This window comes from Ambystoma mexicanum, chromosome 3p, assembly GCF_040938575.1.
Source record: "Ambystoma mexicanum isolate Mex_15411 chromosome 3p, UKY_AmexF1_1, whole genome shotgun sequence".
NCBI lineage: Eukaryota > Metazoa > Chordata > Amphibia > Caudata > Ambystomatidae > Ambystoma > Ambystoma mexicanum.
In genome coordinates, this window is record NC_090925.1 from 607,695,880 (window position 1) to 607,709,044 (window position 13,165).

General features: G+C 44.7%; 1 protein-coding gene across 1 annotated transcript in view; it reads left to right on the plus strand.

The window, feature by feature from the left end:
* The window catches only part of CDH22 (cadherin 22), a 2,717,439-nt gene that overhangs the window by 2,448,069 nt on the left and 256,205 nt on the right, over window positions 1-13,165 (plus strand). Inside the window, exons 10-11 of the mRNA XM_069651359.1 lie at window positions 2,020-2,141; window positions 10,570-10,687. Of these exons, the coding sequence (XP_069507460.1) occupies window positions 2,020-2,141; window positions 10,570-10,687 (240 nt within the window). The remainder of the gene's footprint in view (window positions 1-2,019; window positions 2,142-10,569; window positions 10,688-13,165) is intronic.

Consider the following 13,165-nt stretch of genomic DNA (forward strand, 5'->3'; position numbering starts at 1 on the left):
TTGCTCTGGCTTTGGTAAGTGATAGGGGGTTCTGGATATCCGCCTGGTATCTGCTGGCAGTAGTGAGGGCCTTCCCTTTTGAAGGATGAAAGGTTTTAATAAAGAGTGCAGCACTTTTTCGTGGATCACTCTATGTATGCATATTCACTGTATTGGTTGGGCTGCTCAGCTAAAATATTGTGTTTCACGTGGTTTACACGTGCACTCACTGTGATGTGACATTATATATTTGCTTTGCAGTTCTGGGCTATGGTTTAGACGTGGTTTGGATGCACACTTTCAGCGTGAGTGGCCTTTAGCTGAGTGGCGTCGGTGTTAGACTATGGCATTCTCTGTAGTTCGGGTACATTCTGCTGTTGTGGTACACTGCCATTCAGCTGTGTTTCCTCTGCTGTAGTGGGTTGAAAGGCGGTAGACTCCTCTTCTTAAAACCTGCTGTCCATAAAGGGCCTCGTATGTGTAGGGGGATGCTTGTATGGGGTTCTGGGACACTCGGGGGGGGAGGGGGTGCTCATATGGGTAGGGGTAGCTGTTAGGATCGTGTGATTCTCTCAGGGTGGGGTACTCATAGTGGAATGATGTCTTAATAGCCAATTGGGGCGCTCTTATCAGCACAGAATGTTCTTGTTAGAATGTAGTGCATTGCCAGGATAAGGTTCTCTCTGTTTGGGGTGCAGTGAGAGGGTGACATCTACTCCCCAGTCTGTGCTGCTGTGTCACAATGACATGCTCTTTACTAGTCAGGGCGGGACACGGGAAAGGGACGTTCTGCAGTGGCGGATTTAATCAAATTCAATTTCATCAAATTTATTTTAACAAACGTTGCCGCAAATGTATGTGGGGGTTGGTTTAGGTGAATTAATAAGGTAGTGGGCGATTATTGGGTAGTGGGTAGGGGGGTTATGGGGGTTCTCCTCACTCATATAGTTGCTCCCAAATCTACCACAAAAAAAAATGATTTGATGAAATCGAATTTGATAAAAATCCTTTTGACAAAATCACATGGAACCTTGGGACACAGTGGGCCTCATTACGACCCAGGCGGTAAGTTACCGCCTGGGCCGTGACTTTACCACCATGGCGTAAACTACGTTTACGCCATGGTGGTTGGCGGACTTACCGCCCCATTCCGAGGTCGGCGGGGCGGTAAGTCCCCAATCCCCATTTACCCTTCCCCATTCCCATTTTTGCCCCATAGGGCATAATGGGAGTGGGGAAGGCGTTAATTACGCCACCGTAAATTACGGTGGCGTAATTAACATCAAGGTCCCTTACCGCCATGGTTTTTTACACCCGCTAGAAGCAGGTGTAAAATCCGCCATGGCGGAAAGGGAACTCGTGATTGGCGGTAAGGGGTCGGCGCAGCTAACGATGGCGCTAACCCCTTACCGCCAGGGTCGTAATCCGGTTAAGATCCACTCACCAGTCTGTGTCAGAATGGGACCCTCGTAACTGGTTAGGATGTTATCAATGGGTGTGGGCAGTCTTATCAGATTGGGGGTGCACTTTCCTTAAGGGGTTCCCTGATCAGATTGTGTTTCTCTTATCAGATTGTGATGTTCTTTTATACTTATGTGATGCTATGAGATTTATCTGGCCTTATCCCCAGTGGGCACGCTCACAAGTTTGGCGTGCTCTCATGATGATGCGATGCAACGTCAGGACTGGTTTCCACCACCTGGTTAGGACACAAAGTAATTTGCAGATAATCTTATCATTCTGAAATGCTGTGTCTACATGGGATGTACCTAATAGTTTGGGGGGGGCGGTTCTTATCATCTCCAGGGGCTATTAATGGGTTGTGGTTCACTTTAAGGATGGGATGTTTTGGTAAGATTGAGGACTCCTATTAAGTTGGGATGCTCAAGTCGTGTTAGGGTGATTTAATCAGATTACGTCGCGCTGTCAGGGTAGCGTGTTCTTTTCAGAGTGGCTCCCATTAGCAGGATGCTTTTGTTGTAGTATGCTCATGACGGCATAGGATAACCCAGGCCTATCCTGTCCTCTGTTGCATTTCAGATGATGAGTTGAAAGTCTCCAGAGCTACACTCAGGATCCGAATTCTTGATGTGAATGACAACCCACCAGAACTGGCATCACCCTATGAGGCCGCTGTGTGTGAGGATGCCACACCTGGACAGGTAATGTTGAAATCCATGCAGGGTGACCCTCTCCCTTTAAGAATCATGAGACAAGAGGCGAATGTCGTTTAGCGTGTCACAACAGACTCTCCTGTGTGCTTACAAGCCGCTCGGAAGTACAGTGCAGACATTGGTCCATCAGACAACAAGACATGTACTCTGACGGCTGTTCATCAGTAGCTGCCCATGAGGGTACAGATGTGTATCCTGCATTTAGAGTAAGTATCACACAGGTTCCATCATCTCTCCTTTAGAAAGGACGAGAAGAAATTCAGCAGCTGTGCCTTATTGCGATTCAGACAATGCGCCAAAACCTCCATGCTGAGCGTCAGATGAGTTTTTATTTTTTTTAAAATATCCTTGAGAAAGCATGGGAACATACACATGAACACACCATCACCGGGCATAATTGGCCAAGTAGGGATGACTTCCCTCTCTCACTTTTGAAACGAATTTGCTCTGTGCATTTGTGGAGATTTCATGGTGACTCTGGAAAGGGGATGCCCTTTTGATTTATAATAATATAATAGTATTGGGGTCCAGACCGCATGTGCGTTTGGGATAGAATGCAGAAATGGGGTGGATTTATTTTTTCTAGGCTTAGTTGTTGTCCCTGAGAAGCTGCATTTACTCATGCACCTTGAATGCATGCATGGCTCTGCGAGTTAATGGGGGCAATAAACACAACATCATCTGGTGTAACTGACCAAGTGGGGGTGACTTCCCTTTTTCACTTTTGATGCACATCTTCCCAGTGTAGCTATGATGATGTCATGGTGACTTTCAAAAGTGATGCCTTTTTGTCACTGAGGTTGTCCTTTCATCCCTTTGCTTCAATAGTTATTTACTTATTTATCTTTTGCAGTACGTTGTACCTGTTGGGTGATGGGTACAACGTTCAAATGTTCATGACACTTTTGACATGTATTCTGTTTCTTGCACTGCTGTACTCTCTGTTGGTGGTTCATCCGCTCGTGACTGCTAACAGGTCTTTCCTGTTCACCCATGCCTTATTCTGGCTGGGGTGTGGTTTCAGTTTTTTTGTTTTCTCGACATATCTAGCTAAGATGCCACCTTTGAAAGCCGCATCAGTAGGACACCTGAAATTGGTATCATGGAATGTTAATGGTGTGATTAATTCTGTTAAATTTGCCCAAGTATTGCCTTGCCTAAAGTGTATGTCTTGTGGTGTAGCCTTGCTTCAAGGAATTCCTCTTACTGCTGTTTAGGCTTGCAAACACGGACATAGCTGCGTGGCACAAACATATTATTCAACATTTACAGCAAGCAAGAGTAGGGTGTCTCTATTGCTCGAATGAATTTGCCATTAAAAGTCATCTTGAGTAACTTGAATGCTAATTCTAGGATGGTTCTTGTAAAAACCAAGGTTCAGGAAACTGACATTTTATTGTGCTGCATTTCTGCCCCCAACTGTTGACGATCCTTTTTTTGTTGTGAACTGGCTCAACGTATCCAAAATTGCAATGTCAATTCTGTCCTCTTGAGAGAGGACTTTAACCTAGTTGTGGACCCAATCTTTGACCACCCCCAATGGAGCCAGGTCCAAAATACCATCATGGAGTAAACAGTCACTTGACAAGTTGATAGCAGAACTTCACCTATCAGATATATGGTGCTGGAACACCCATCAGAAAGAGATTACAGCTTCCATTCAGCACACCATGACATCTACTGATGAATAGACTATTTATGGCTTGCAGTGATTTTAACGAGTTAAGTTACAGAGAATGCTCTAATAACATAAATGTTATAATGAAAAATATCAAATGTTTTGTTTAAACTTTATATCAGGTGAGGTAAGGGGTTAAAATAGGTGGGGATGGGGTTGGGGTGGGTGTAAAAGCTTAGGGAAACATGGGTTATGCCCCCCAAAATTAAAATACATTTTTTTAAAAATTGATATTATTCTTTATAACATTTTCGTTATTACAGCATTCTCTGTAATTTAATTCATTGAAATCACATGTAACCCTATTTGTTACTGCTTGGCATATGACGCCTAGTAGCTATGATTCAGATATTGGCATTATTGGGATTGCTGATCATGCACCAGTGGCAATGCACCTCTCACTGAGGTACACGCTAAGACATTCTTCTGGAGAATGAATGTGTCTATCTTGCAGAACGAGAGTACGAAAAAAGAGTTAACAAAGGAACTTGAGAATTTCATTAGGACGGATAGAACTGAGAATGTCCCCATTTCTGCAGTGTAGGAGTCCTTTAAAAGCTATATGAAAGGAGTTTTAATGTTCAAAACCGGCCAATAAAGGAAAGAGAAAGAAAAAGAACTGAGGAAACTGTCAGGAGATTCTAAGGCCCTTGTACAATGCTATGTGGCAACCCAGGATCAGGAGGTAAGATCAGAACTCAAGAGGAAGACCTATGAGCTAAATACCATAATTTCTGATAGGGCAGAATGGCATTATTCAGAAGCAAAATCAATTATTTTGAACAAGGAGAAAAAGCAGAGAGGCTGCTTGAACACGGACTAAAGGTTTCAGAGATTGGACGGATCATCACAGCTCTGAGGGACACCTCGGACAGATTGATGCTGACCTCTAAAGACATCCGTGGTGTGTTCCAGGGGCTTTATGAACAGTTATATGGTTCTGAGATCATATGCGGATACAGCTGCATCACTTTTTTTTAGTTAGATTGAAATCCTGTGGTTTTGAGACAACCTTGCCTCTCCGCTCGGTGCACCGATCATGCTGGAAGACACTCACTCTGCAATTTCCACCCTGAATGGAAACAAAACAACTGGAGCTGATGAGCTCCCATCAGAATTTTATAGGATCTTGCCGGACTGTGCAATTAAGTTGCCATGAGATGTATACATTGCATCGTTTGCAAGAGGAGTGTTACCTGTCACTGTGAGGCTCTAATTACAGTCTTGCTGAAGAAGGATACATCACCAACACATGTGCAAGTTACAGGCAGATAAGCATGATTAACACAGACTGTGAACTACTGGCGAAAATACTGGCAAGGTGATTAGAGAAGGTTATAACTTCACTGGTACACGAAAATCAAGTTGGTTTTGTTACAGGGAGATCTGTGGTGGATAACATGAGGTGTTTGCTTCTGACTATTGACCGACGAAGCAAGCTGAGGATCCTGTGGCTGCAATCTCCCTTGATGCCGAGAACGCCTTTGATAGAATAGAATGGCCATACCAACATTTTTGCATTGGATTGGGTTACTAAATGTGAACCCCACTGCCAGTGTCTTTACTAAAGGCCTAGTTTCTAAGACCGTTCAACTGATACGGGGAACCAGGCAGGGATGCCCACTCTCCTCTTTGTTATTTATAATTGCTTTGGAACGGTTGGCCATTCTCTTACAGGCAAATGAAAATATTCATGGACTTGGAAGTGGGGGGTAATCTGGCAAGATCTGGCTCTATGTAGATGACTTATTTGTGATTTCTCGATCAACTGGAGCAAATCTGAAGTACTTCCAATCACCGGATCTTACATGAGACACATGTTTGACCGCCTGGTCTTTGTGTGGTGCCCTGAAACTATGAAATAGTTAGGAATTTGGATTGACCCAGAGGTGGAACCATTGCCAAAACTCAACTTTGAGTGCCTGTTGGAACTTAGAACTGACATGAACCAGTGGTTGCTTATGAAACTTTCATTATGGGGCAAAGTCAACTGCATCAAGAAGAATGTGGTTAATAGGATCAATTATGGCCTTTCCATGCTGCTGCTCAAGATGCCAAAAAGCATCTTCAAGTAGATTGATACTCTTATGCAAAATTGTTTGTGGTATGGCAAACCACCCAGAATTGCCTTATGAAAGTTGCAGCTCCCATTGAAATTAGTTGGGATTTACCTGCTAAATTTGGGCAATGACCACCTCCCTTTCACTGTCAACATTTATGCCATGTGGTAGGTACTTATGCATACTTATGGGTTGAACTTGAATCGAGCCGTATATCACAACTGGAGTCCAAAGCATTGTTATCCACAACCACAAGGGGCACTCAGGGGAAGAATCCTCTTAGTGATTTCTTGTGTGAGTGCTGCTGTAAAATATTGCGACGTTTAAGCACTGACCTATACATATTGCTTTATATGTCCGTTTGTCTGAATCCACATTGTCTGTGCAGGGGAAGGTTGTTTTTGGCCATCCTGGTATCTGAGCGGGAAACGGTATATCAAAGACCGTTTTGAGGAAGGAGAATGCATACCGTTTGCGTGATTGTGCTGAGATTTTGGGCTACAGGACTGCACTTATGCAGAACACAGACAACTGAGAGGGGCCATTATTGCAAGGCTCATTTGCGGACCGCAGGAACGCACCCTGAGCATGTTCTGGTCACTGCTGGAACTCTGTGCATGCGCCGTCCATCCGGCTGCAACTCTGTACAATGTCCTTCTGTCCGCTCGCAGAGGCGGATGAAGAATCTGCAAATGTTTGGGCCAGGAAAATAGGTGAGGTAAACAACTCTGGCTGCTGGCTATGATGTTGTAGCAATTTTCGACCTGACAACATGTACTGGGGTCTGAGGGTCTTTCAGACAGAATTACTCTTCAGGACATATTGGACCCCAGAACAAATGTTTGAAAGACACCTTTTAGAGAGTGACCAATGTTGGAAAAGTAGACAGGCGAAAGAGATGCTGAGCCACCTCTGGTTTTGCAGTAAGACTAGGGACTTTTGGGAAGGAGTCTGTGAGAGGCTAGGCCTGGTGCTGCAGTGTACCATTCCCAGAAGGGCTTCCCTCTTGATCCTTGGAGACGTCCATCTGATGAAGGATTTGTCATTTGCAAACAGGATTTGGCTGTTGCATGGTTACATGCTTGCGAGTAGAATGAGCTTGCGTGCATGGAAATCCTCCAACTCTTTCTGAATTGCTGATTGGGTGGAGGAATTGCTAACTTTCTCAAACTAGGAAAAAGCCATTTTCAGAAACAAAGGTGAAATGGACAAGTTCAATGAGATATGGGGGTTATTCCTGGATGTGTACGGCTGATGAACTTGTAGGAGGAGGACTTTGTAATTTCTTCTAATGAATGATATTCTTAGCCTGCTACTCTTCTTGCAGTATCCGGAGGTAGGATTATCTGATCTGTGTGTTTTCATAATACATGTGTTTTTTCTCTACTATTTCCTTTCTTGTCCCTGCCTCTGTGCACTTATTTTACTAGTCAAAAACCAGATGGGGTATGGATGTTGTTATACTACTATACAGGTTGCATTGCTTTTATATTCATTGTATTGCTTGTATGTTCCCTTTTGCCTTAATAGTGTTGGTGTATTCAAAATAAAAAAAAGCTTAAATACTGAGAAAGCATGGGAAGAAAGCTCTGCTAATATTTACACAAGCTTTGCTAATTATCTTTTATATAGCATGTTCTTCCAAGGGTTTGAGACTAGAGGTCTGCTGCCTGTCCCTCATGTGGAACAAGCGAACATGTGTGTGAAATGTCCATTAGAATGAGACACTTGCTTTCTACCCTGTTCTTTTAAGGCAATGCGATGGCTACTTTGGTGCCTGCCACGTGGAGATCCTGACACACGAGCCAAATCAGCTGCTCCTTGCCAAGAGGAGAGTAATCAGTCTTTAATGCACATCTGGAAACTAGATTATAGTGACATTCCTTTAGAGCAAGAGAGAACCTTTGGGACTTAAACAAGCCTGTGCAGACACGTCAAAGAGATCCAGAAACATGCTTGTAGAAGCATCCCTTGTTCAGACTGATGCAATCGTGTGAGAATATTCTGCACCCCCATAGAGCTAGGGGCAGGCTTGCAGAGAAATGCCATTAAGAACCCAAGATGAGATTCATAGCAAATAAGTAGGAAGGCAAGGTTGGCAGGCCTTTTGAGGGAGTGAAACTTGAGGTTGTGTTGAGATTTGTTAAAGAAGTCGTAGCTTGTGGATCCATCAGTTAGCGAGCTGTATGCTTGCCCGGCAGACATTCATTTGTTGTTGATAGATGTTCTTGATAATGCATTTCATAGAGAGAGTGGGGGTAGATCACCCTGCACAACGAGTCATTGAAAGAAGTGGATTATTTCAGAACCACTTTTTGGAGAGGGGCATGTGGGAAATCACTGTTTAATAAGGGGGTTGATGAGCTTAGGAGACATTTCATAAAGAATGAGGAACATCTTGGCTGCCGTACTTTAGAACAGTAGATGTGCTGGGTTTTCCATTTCCTAGAGAGATATTGACCACCTGTTTCTTGGACAGCGTGGGCTGTGTTAGTTAAATAGAGGTAGATGAGCTTTAGTAAACAACGTTTAATTGCCAGACCGTTCCTCTAGAGGCCAGAAGCAAGGCTATTTAAATAATGGGCCTCATTACGACCCAGGCGGTAAGTTACCGCCTGGGTCGTACCTTTACCACCATGGCGTAAACTACGTTTACGCCATGGTGGTTAGCGGACTTACTGCCCCATTCCGAGGTTGGCGGGGCGGTAAGTCCCCAATCCCCATTTACCCTTCCCCATTCCCATTTTTGCCCCATAGGGCATAATGGGAGTGGGGAAGGCGTTAATTACGCCACCGTAAATTACGGTGGCGTAATTAACAACAAGGTCCCTTAGTGCCATGGATTTTATAAAGCAGGTGTAAAATCCTCCAGGGCGCTAAGGGACCTCGGAATAAGGCGGTAAGGGTCGGCGCTGTTTACGCTGCCGTAAACCCCTTACCGCCTGGGTCGTAATGAGGCCCAATGTCTTTAAAGCTGAGAGCAACCATTCACTATCAACTCCTGCTATTAAAATGTACTTAATATGAAAGCCCACTGTACCAAACTTTAATTATGTTTTTGTCAGCTTTGCAAGGATAATGCTCAGTGGTGTCGGTTGCACTCTGATTCACAGAGACATAGGGTCTCATTACGAGTCTGCCTCCAAACCCGGGTCCGTGGTCCCTGAATAGGGAAATACCGGGCCATTCCGACCTTGGAGGGCCCCGTATTTCCCCATTCAGGGAACCCGGACCCGGACCTTCCCCATTCCCATTTGAGCCCCCATAGGGCTCAATGGGAATGTGGAGGGAGCTAACAACAGGCCTGTTAATAACGGGCCCGTTGTTAGCTCCCTGGTCCCCTCGCGGGACCCGGAAAGGACGTCTGGTAAAACCAGACGTCCAGAGCGGGTCCCACGAGGGGACCTCGTAATAGGGTGGAATAATTTTAACGGCGCCGGCACGTTTACCCACGCTGTTAAACCCATTCCGCCCGCCTCGTAATGAGGCCTATAGTGTCTTTCAGATTGCTATCAATAGTGAATTTCATCTTAAATTCCTATAATCAAAATGAGCTATCATATCGAAAATTTAAAACAGTTAAAATTGCTTAGGCATACTTCTATGCAATGACTAACGTTGTATTTCTCAGATGCTGATCTTTATTTTTTCTTTCGCTGGTCCTATGAGTACAAACTGGCTAATATTGTCTGAAACAACATGTTTCAGTTCTCCTGAGTATTTCAATGGGTATTCATCAGGATATTGTTTCTCTTGTCAATTGATCACTTCTTGATTGAAAGGTAATTAAAAAGGAATCTTCCTGTCATCTTCACTTGTATCATGTAAGCTAAGGATTCCCAGTTGTTTTATAGCATAGCTCTTTAGCTGTCATTCAGTTATCAGAGGAAACACATACCACCATAGAGTCACTGGTGCTCTGGGTGTATGTGCTTCAGTCTATCTGTTATCAGAATATCGAGTTGCATTACAAGTTCTTCATTTAATGTGTGTTATATGCTGCTTGACATTTGATAACCTACTTCTTCTCGTTTAATTAATTGTGCTAATTGGTAAGTAGTGGAAATGGTGCCGTCACTATTTTACAACATTTCTGTGGAGTGTCATTCAAGCACACTGCTTGTCATGCTCACCCGTTATGCTGTAACATGGAGCATGCAGTATTTATTTATTTATTTATGTATTTATTTTAATTTTTGTAATGCGCCAACATGCCTGTCGGCCTCAGGGCACACAAAGAACAAGACAAAGACAAACAAGCATAAGAGGCAGATGGAGAAGCGAGTCAGGAGATTATTCCAGGTTAAATAAGTGAGTCTTTACGGCACTTTTGAACGCTGTATAGCTCTGGATCTGGTATGGCACAAATACACATTGCTTGAACGCTTCCATTCAATTGATTATATGATACACAATACAGTTGTTGCACACATCTTGCAGTGCCAATTGTACAGAACTCTATATAACAAGCACAATACAGCATAGAACACAAAGCAGTGTAAGGCACACACACAGAAAATCCACCCTTGGCAGCATCACACTACATGATCATTAAACCACATAAGGTTCAGCTTCATATACTGCAATGTTGCACCGCAAGAAGTGATGACTCCTTACAGCAGAACTATGGCTAAAGGTGATGGTGAGTGACCTCTGCCCTTTGTTTTCCCTCTTTCAGCTGATTCAGACCATCAGTGTGATGGACCGAGATGAGCCGCGGGGCGGCCATCAGTTCTTCTTTACCCTGTCCCCTGAGGGGTCCGGCACCCGTCATTTCACCCTCCTGGACATAAAAGGTGAGTGCCCTCCCTCCTCTCACATCATTCACACCATCATTCATCTGTTATTTTACATTTTGCTGCTCTCTTGCTCTATTCCTTTGGTTTCCCCCTACCATGTTCTTTGACTTTCTCTCTTTTGCTCCATTTAGGAGTCATTTTTTATCTTTCTGTTCCCCTCTATGCAGGGTCGCCGAGTACGGGGGGGCTCTGGGGCCCGAGCCCCCCCTGGCAAAATCAAGTCGGGGCTGAGCCCCCCCGGGCCGGAGAGAAGTGATGCAGCATCGACTGCCCTTTCCATCGATACTGCATCACTTCTCTCCGGCCCGGTATAATCGCGAAAATGTGCGATTAAGCCCTGCCCTCTAGGACTCATTGGTGTATGGTCCTGGAGGGGAGGGTTTAGGCGCAGCGGTATTCAAACTGTGGGGCGCGCCCCTCTGGTGGGCCGCAGCCTCATGCCCAGGGAGGGTGCGCACCCACAGTTTGAAAAGAAAATTCACGGCCCCTGCCACACATGCTTAGTGCGACAGGGGCCGGGCCTTTGTGAGGTCTCAGGCTCCATTAGGAGCCTATTTATAAAGACAAAAGAAAAAGCCCACACCTTCTTTTGCCTTGATGATGGTCATCGCGGCAAAAGAATGTGTGTGCTTTTTTTGTCTTCATGAATAGGCTCCTAATGGAGCCTGAGGCCCCACAAAGGCCCGGCCTCTGTTGCACTATGGGTGGTGGCAGCAGGGTCGGATTGGCCCCTGGCCGGGCTGAAATCGACCCTGGGGAGTAAGGGCCGGTTTCAGGCCATTCTTGGGCCGGTTTGAAAAAAATGTTGGGGAAAAATTCATTTTTTTCAAATTAATTTTTTCATTTTTTATTCTTCAAAAACCTTTCATCCTTCTTGGGTCGATATGAGTACCAACACAGGTTGGGTGATATTGTATTCATATTTGCTCTATAAAAAAGAGCTTAAGGGTAAGTGCTATATAATACCATATTATCATGTGGCCTTGGACGTCTGCTTGGAGTCACAGTAATTTGACAATATGGATCTATACACACAGATATTAATGATACTTATGGTGACCCATTCTTGTATGAAATGTATATCACCTTAGTGAAATCAGAACCATATTTCTCGTAATGTAGTTTACTTAGGAACAATGCTATTTGATGCCACTTCCTATTTTTTTAAGGGGTGAAAGGTTGTGTTTCATCGCTTCCCGGGATGTGACTTTGGTGTGGGGTCAAATTACATCACTTTCGGTGATATCATCAGAGGTCAAGTGTCGTGAGGCGAGGGGTGGGACACTTTTTTGAGGCGAGGTTTGGGCCACTTTCTTTTGGCTGACCGGGCCTATTTCTTGTCCCAGTCTGACCCTGGGTGGCAGCAGTGGTGTGGAACTGCCCAAGAGTCACAGAAGTGCTAGAACATATTTGGGCACAGGCACCTACTGTTTCAGCACTTGGTATACACATGCAGTTGCAATTAAATGTTCATTAAAAAAGTATGCCCTCAAGAGTATGCTATCACAGAGAAACAGGGATCCCAAAGCAGGTTCAACTACCCACTCCCAGATGTGCTACTGAACGGGTAGATGTAAATCGAGAGCCAACCAACGACTTTCTCCTATCTGTGCTACTGTACCATACAAATAAGGGTGAATCGCTCTCCTGCAGCCTCTCTCCCAGTCATCGATTCTTGATGATTTACTGGTGCAGTCACAACAAAAAGATTTTTTGGAGGTTCATTTTGTTTACAAAAGTAGCGCATTGCTAAAACCCCCTGGCTGCCAGTTCATTGTCCTTGGAGCGTCCCAGGCTCCCTACCCCCTGAGAGCCACCAACCTTGGGTGCTGTTTTATAACAAATGAAAGATGCAGACAGACGATAACTGTGTGAGTCAACTGAGAGATGAATGCACTCATGCTCCATTCAGAGAGAGGCTTTGAAAATGTAGCTCTGACAAATCAGAGAATCAAGGGGGCAAAGAAGCATTGCACATCTCCGCTCCCTCTTCATGGGTTTACGGTTGCCACCTGAAAGGTTGCCAGCAGCTAACCTGCCATCCTGTCCCAACTCCATGCCTCGTGTGCTATACCCTGGTCAACCAAACCCTGTGAACTCATAGGCTGCATACGACCCACAGAAGTCTTTTTACCGCCCGTCCTGAACGTCTGTTTCTTGCACTAGTGCTATTAACGTGTGCAGCTCCAAGGTATAATATTAACAACCAGTGTTTGTGGGTAAACGGCCGGCATAAAGTCTCTATTTCAGAGCCAGAGTCAAATGATAAGGTGCTTGTGGCAGTATGGAGTTCCAGGCCTCTGCTTGGACGCCGGGTTCTGCAACCTTTAGCTCTGCAGATGTGTTGGACTAGAATGCTCATCAGCCCCAGCCAGCATAGTCAATGGTGATAGATCATAGGAGTCGTAGTCCAAAACATCTGGCGAGCCACATGTTTAAGACCCCTGGCTTTAAGGAACAGGAAGTAAAATAATC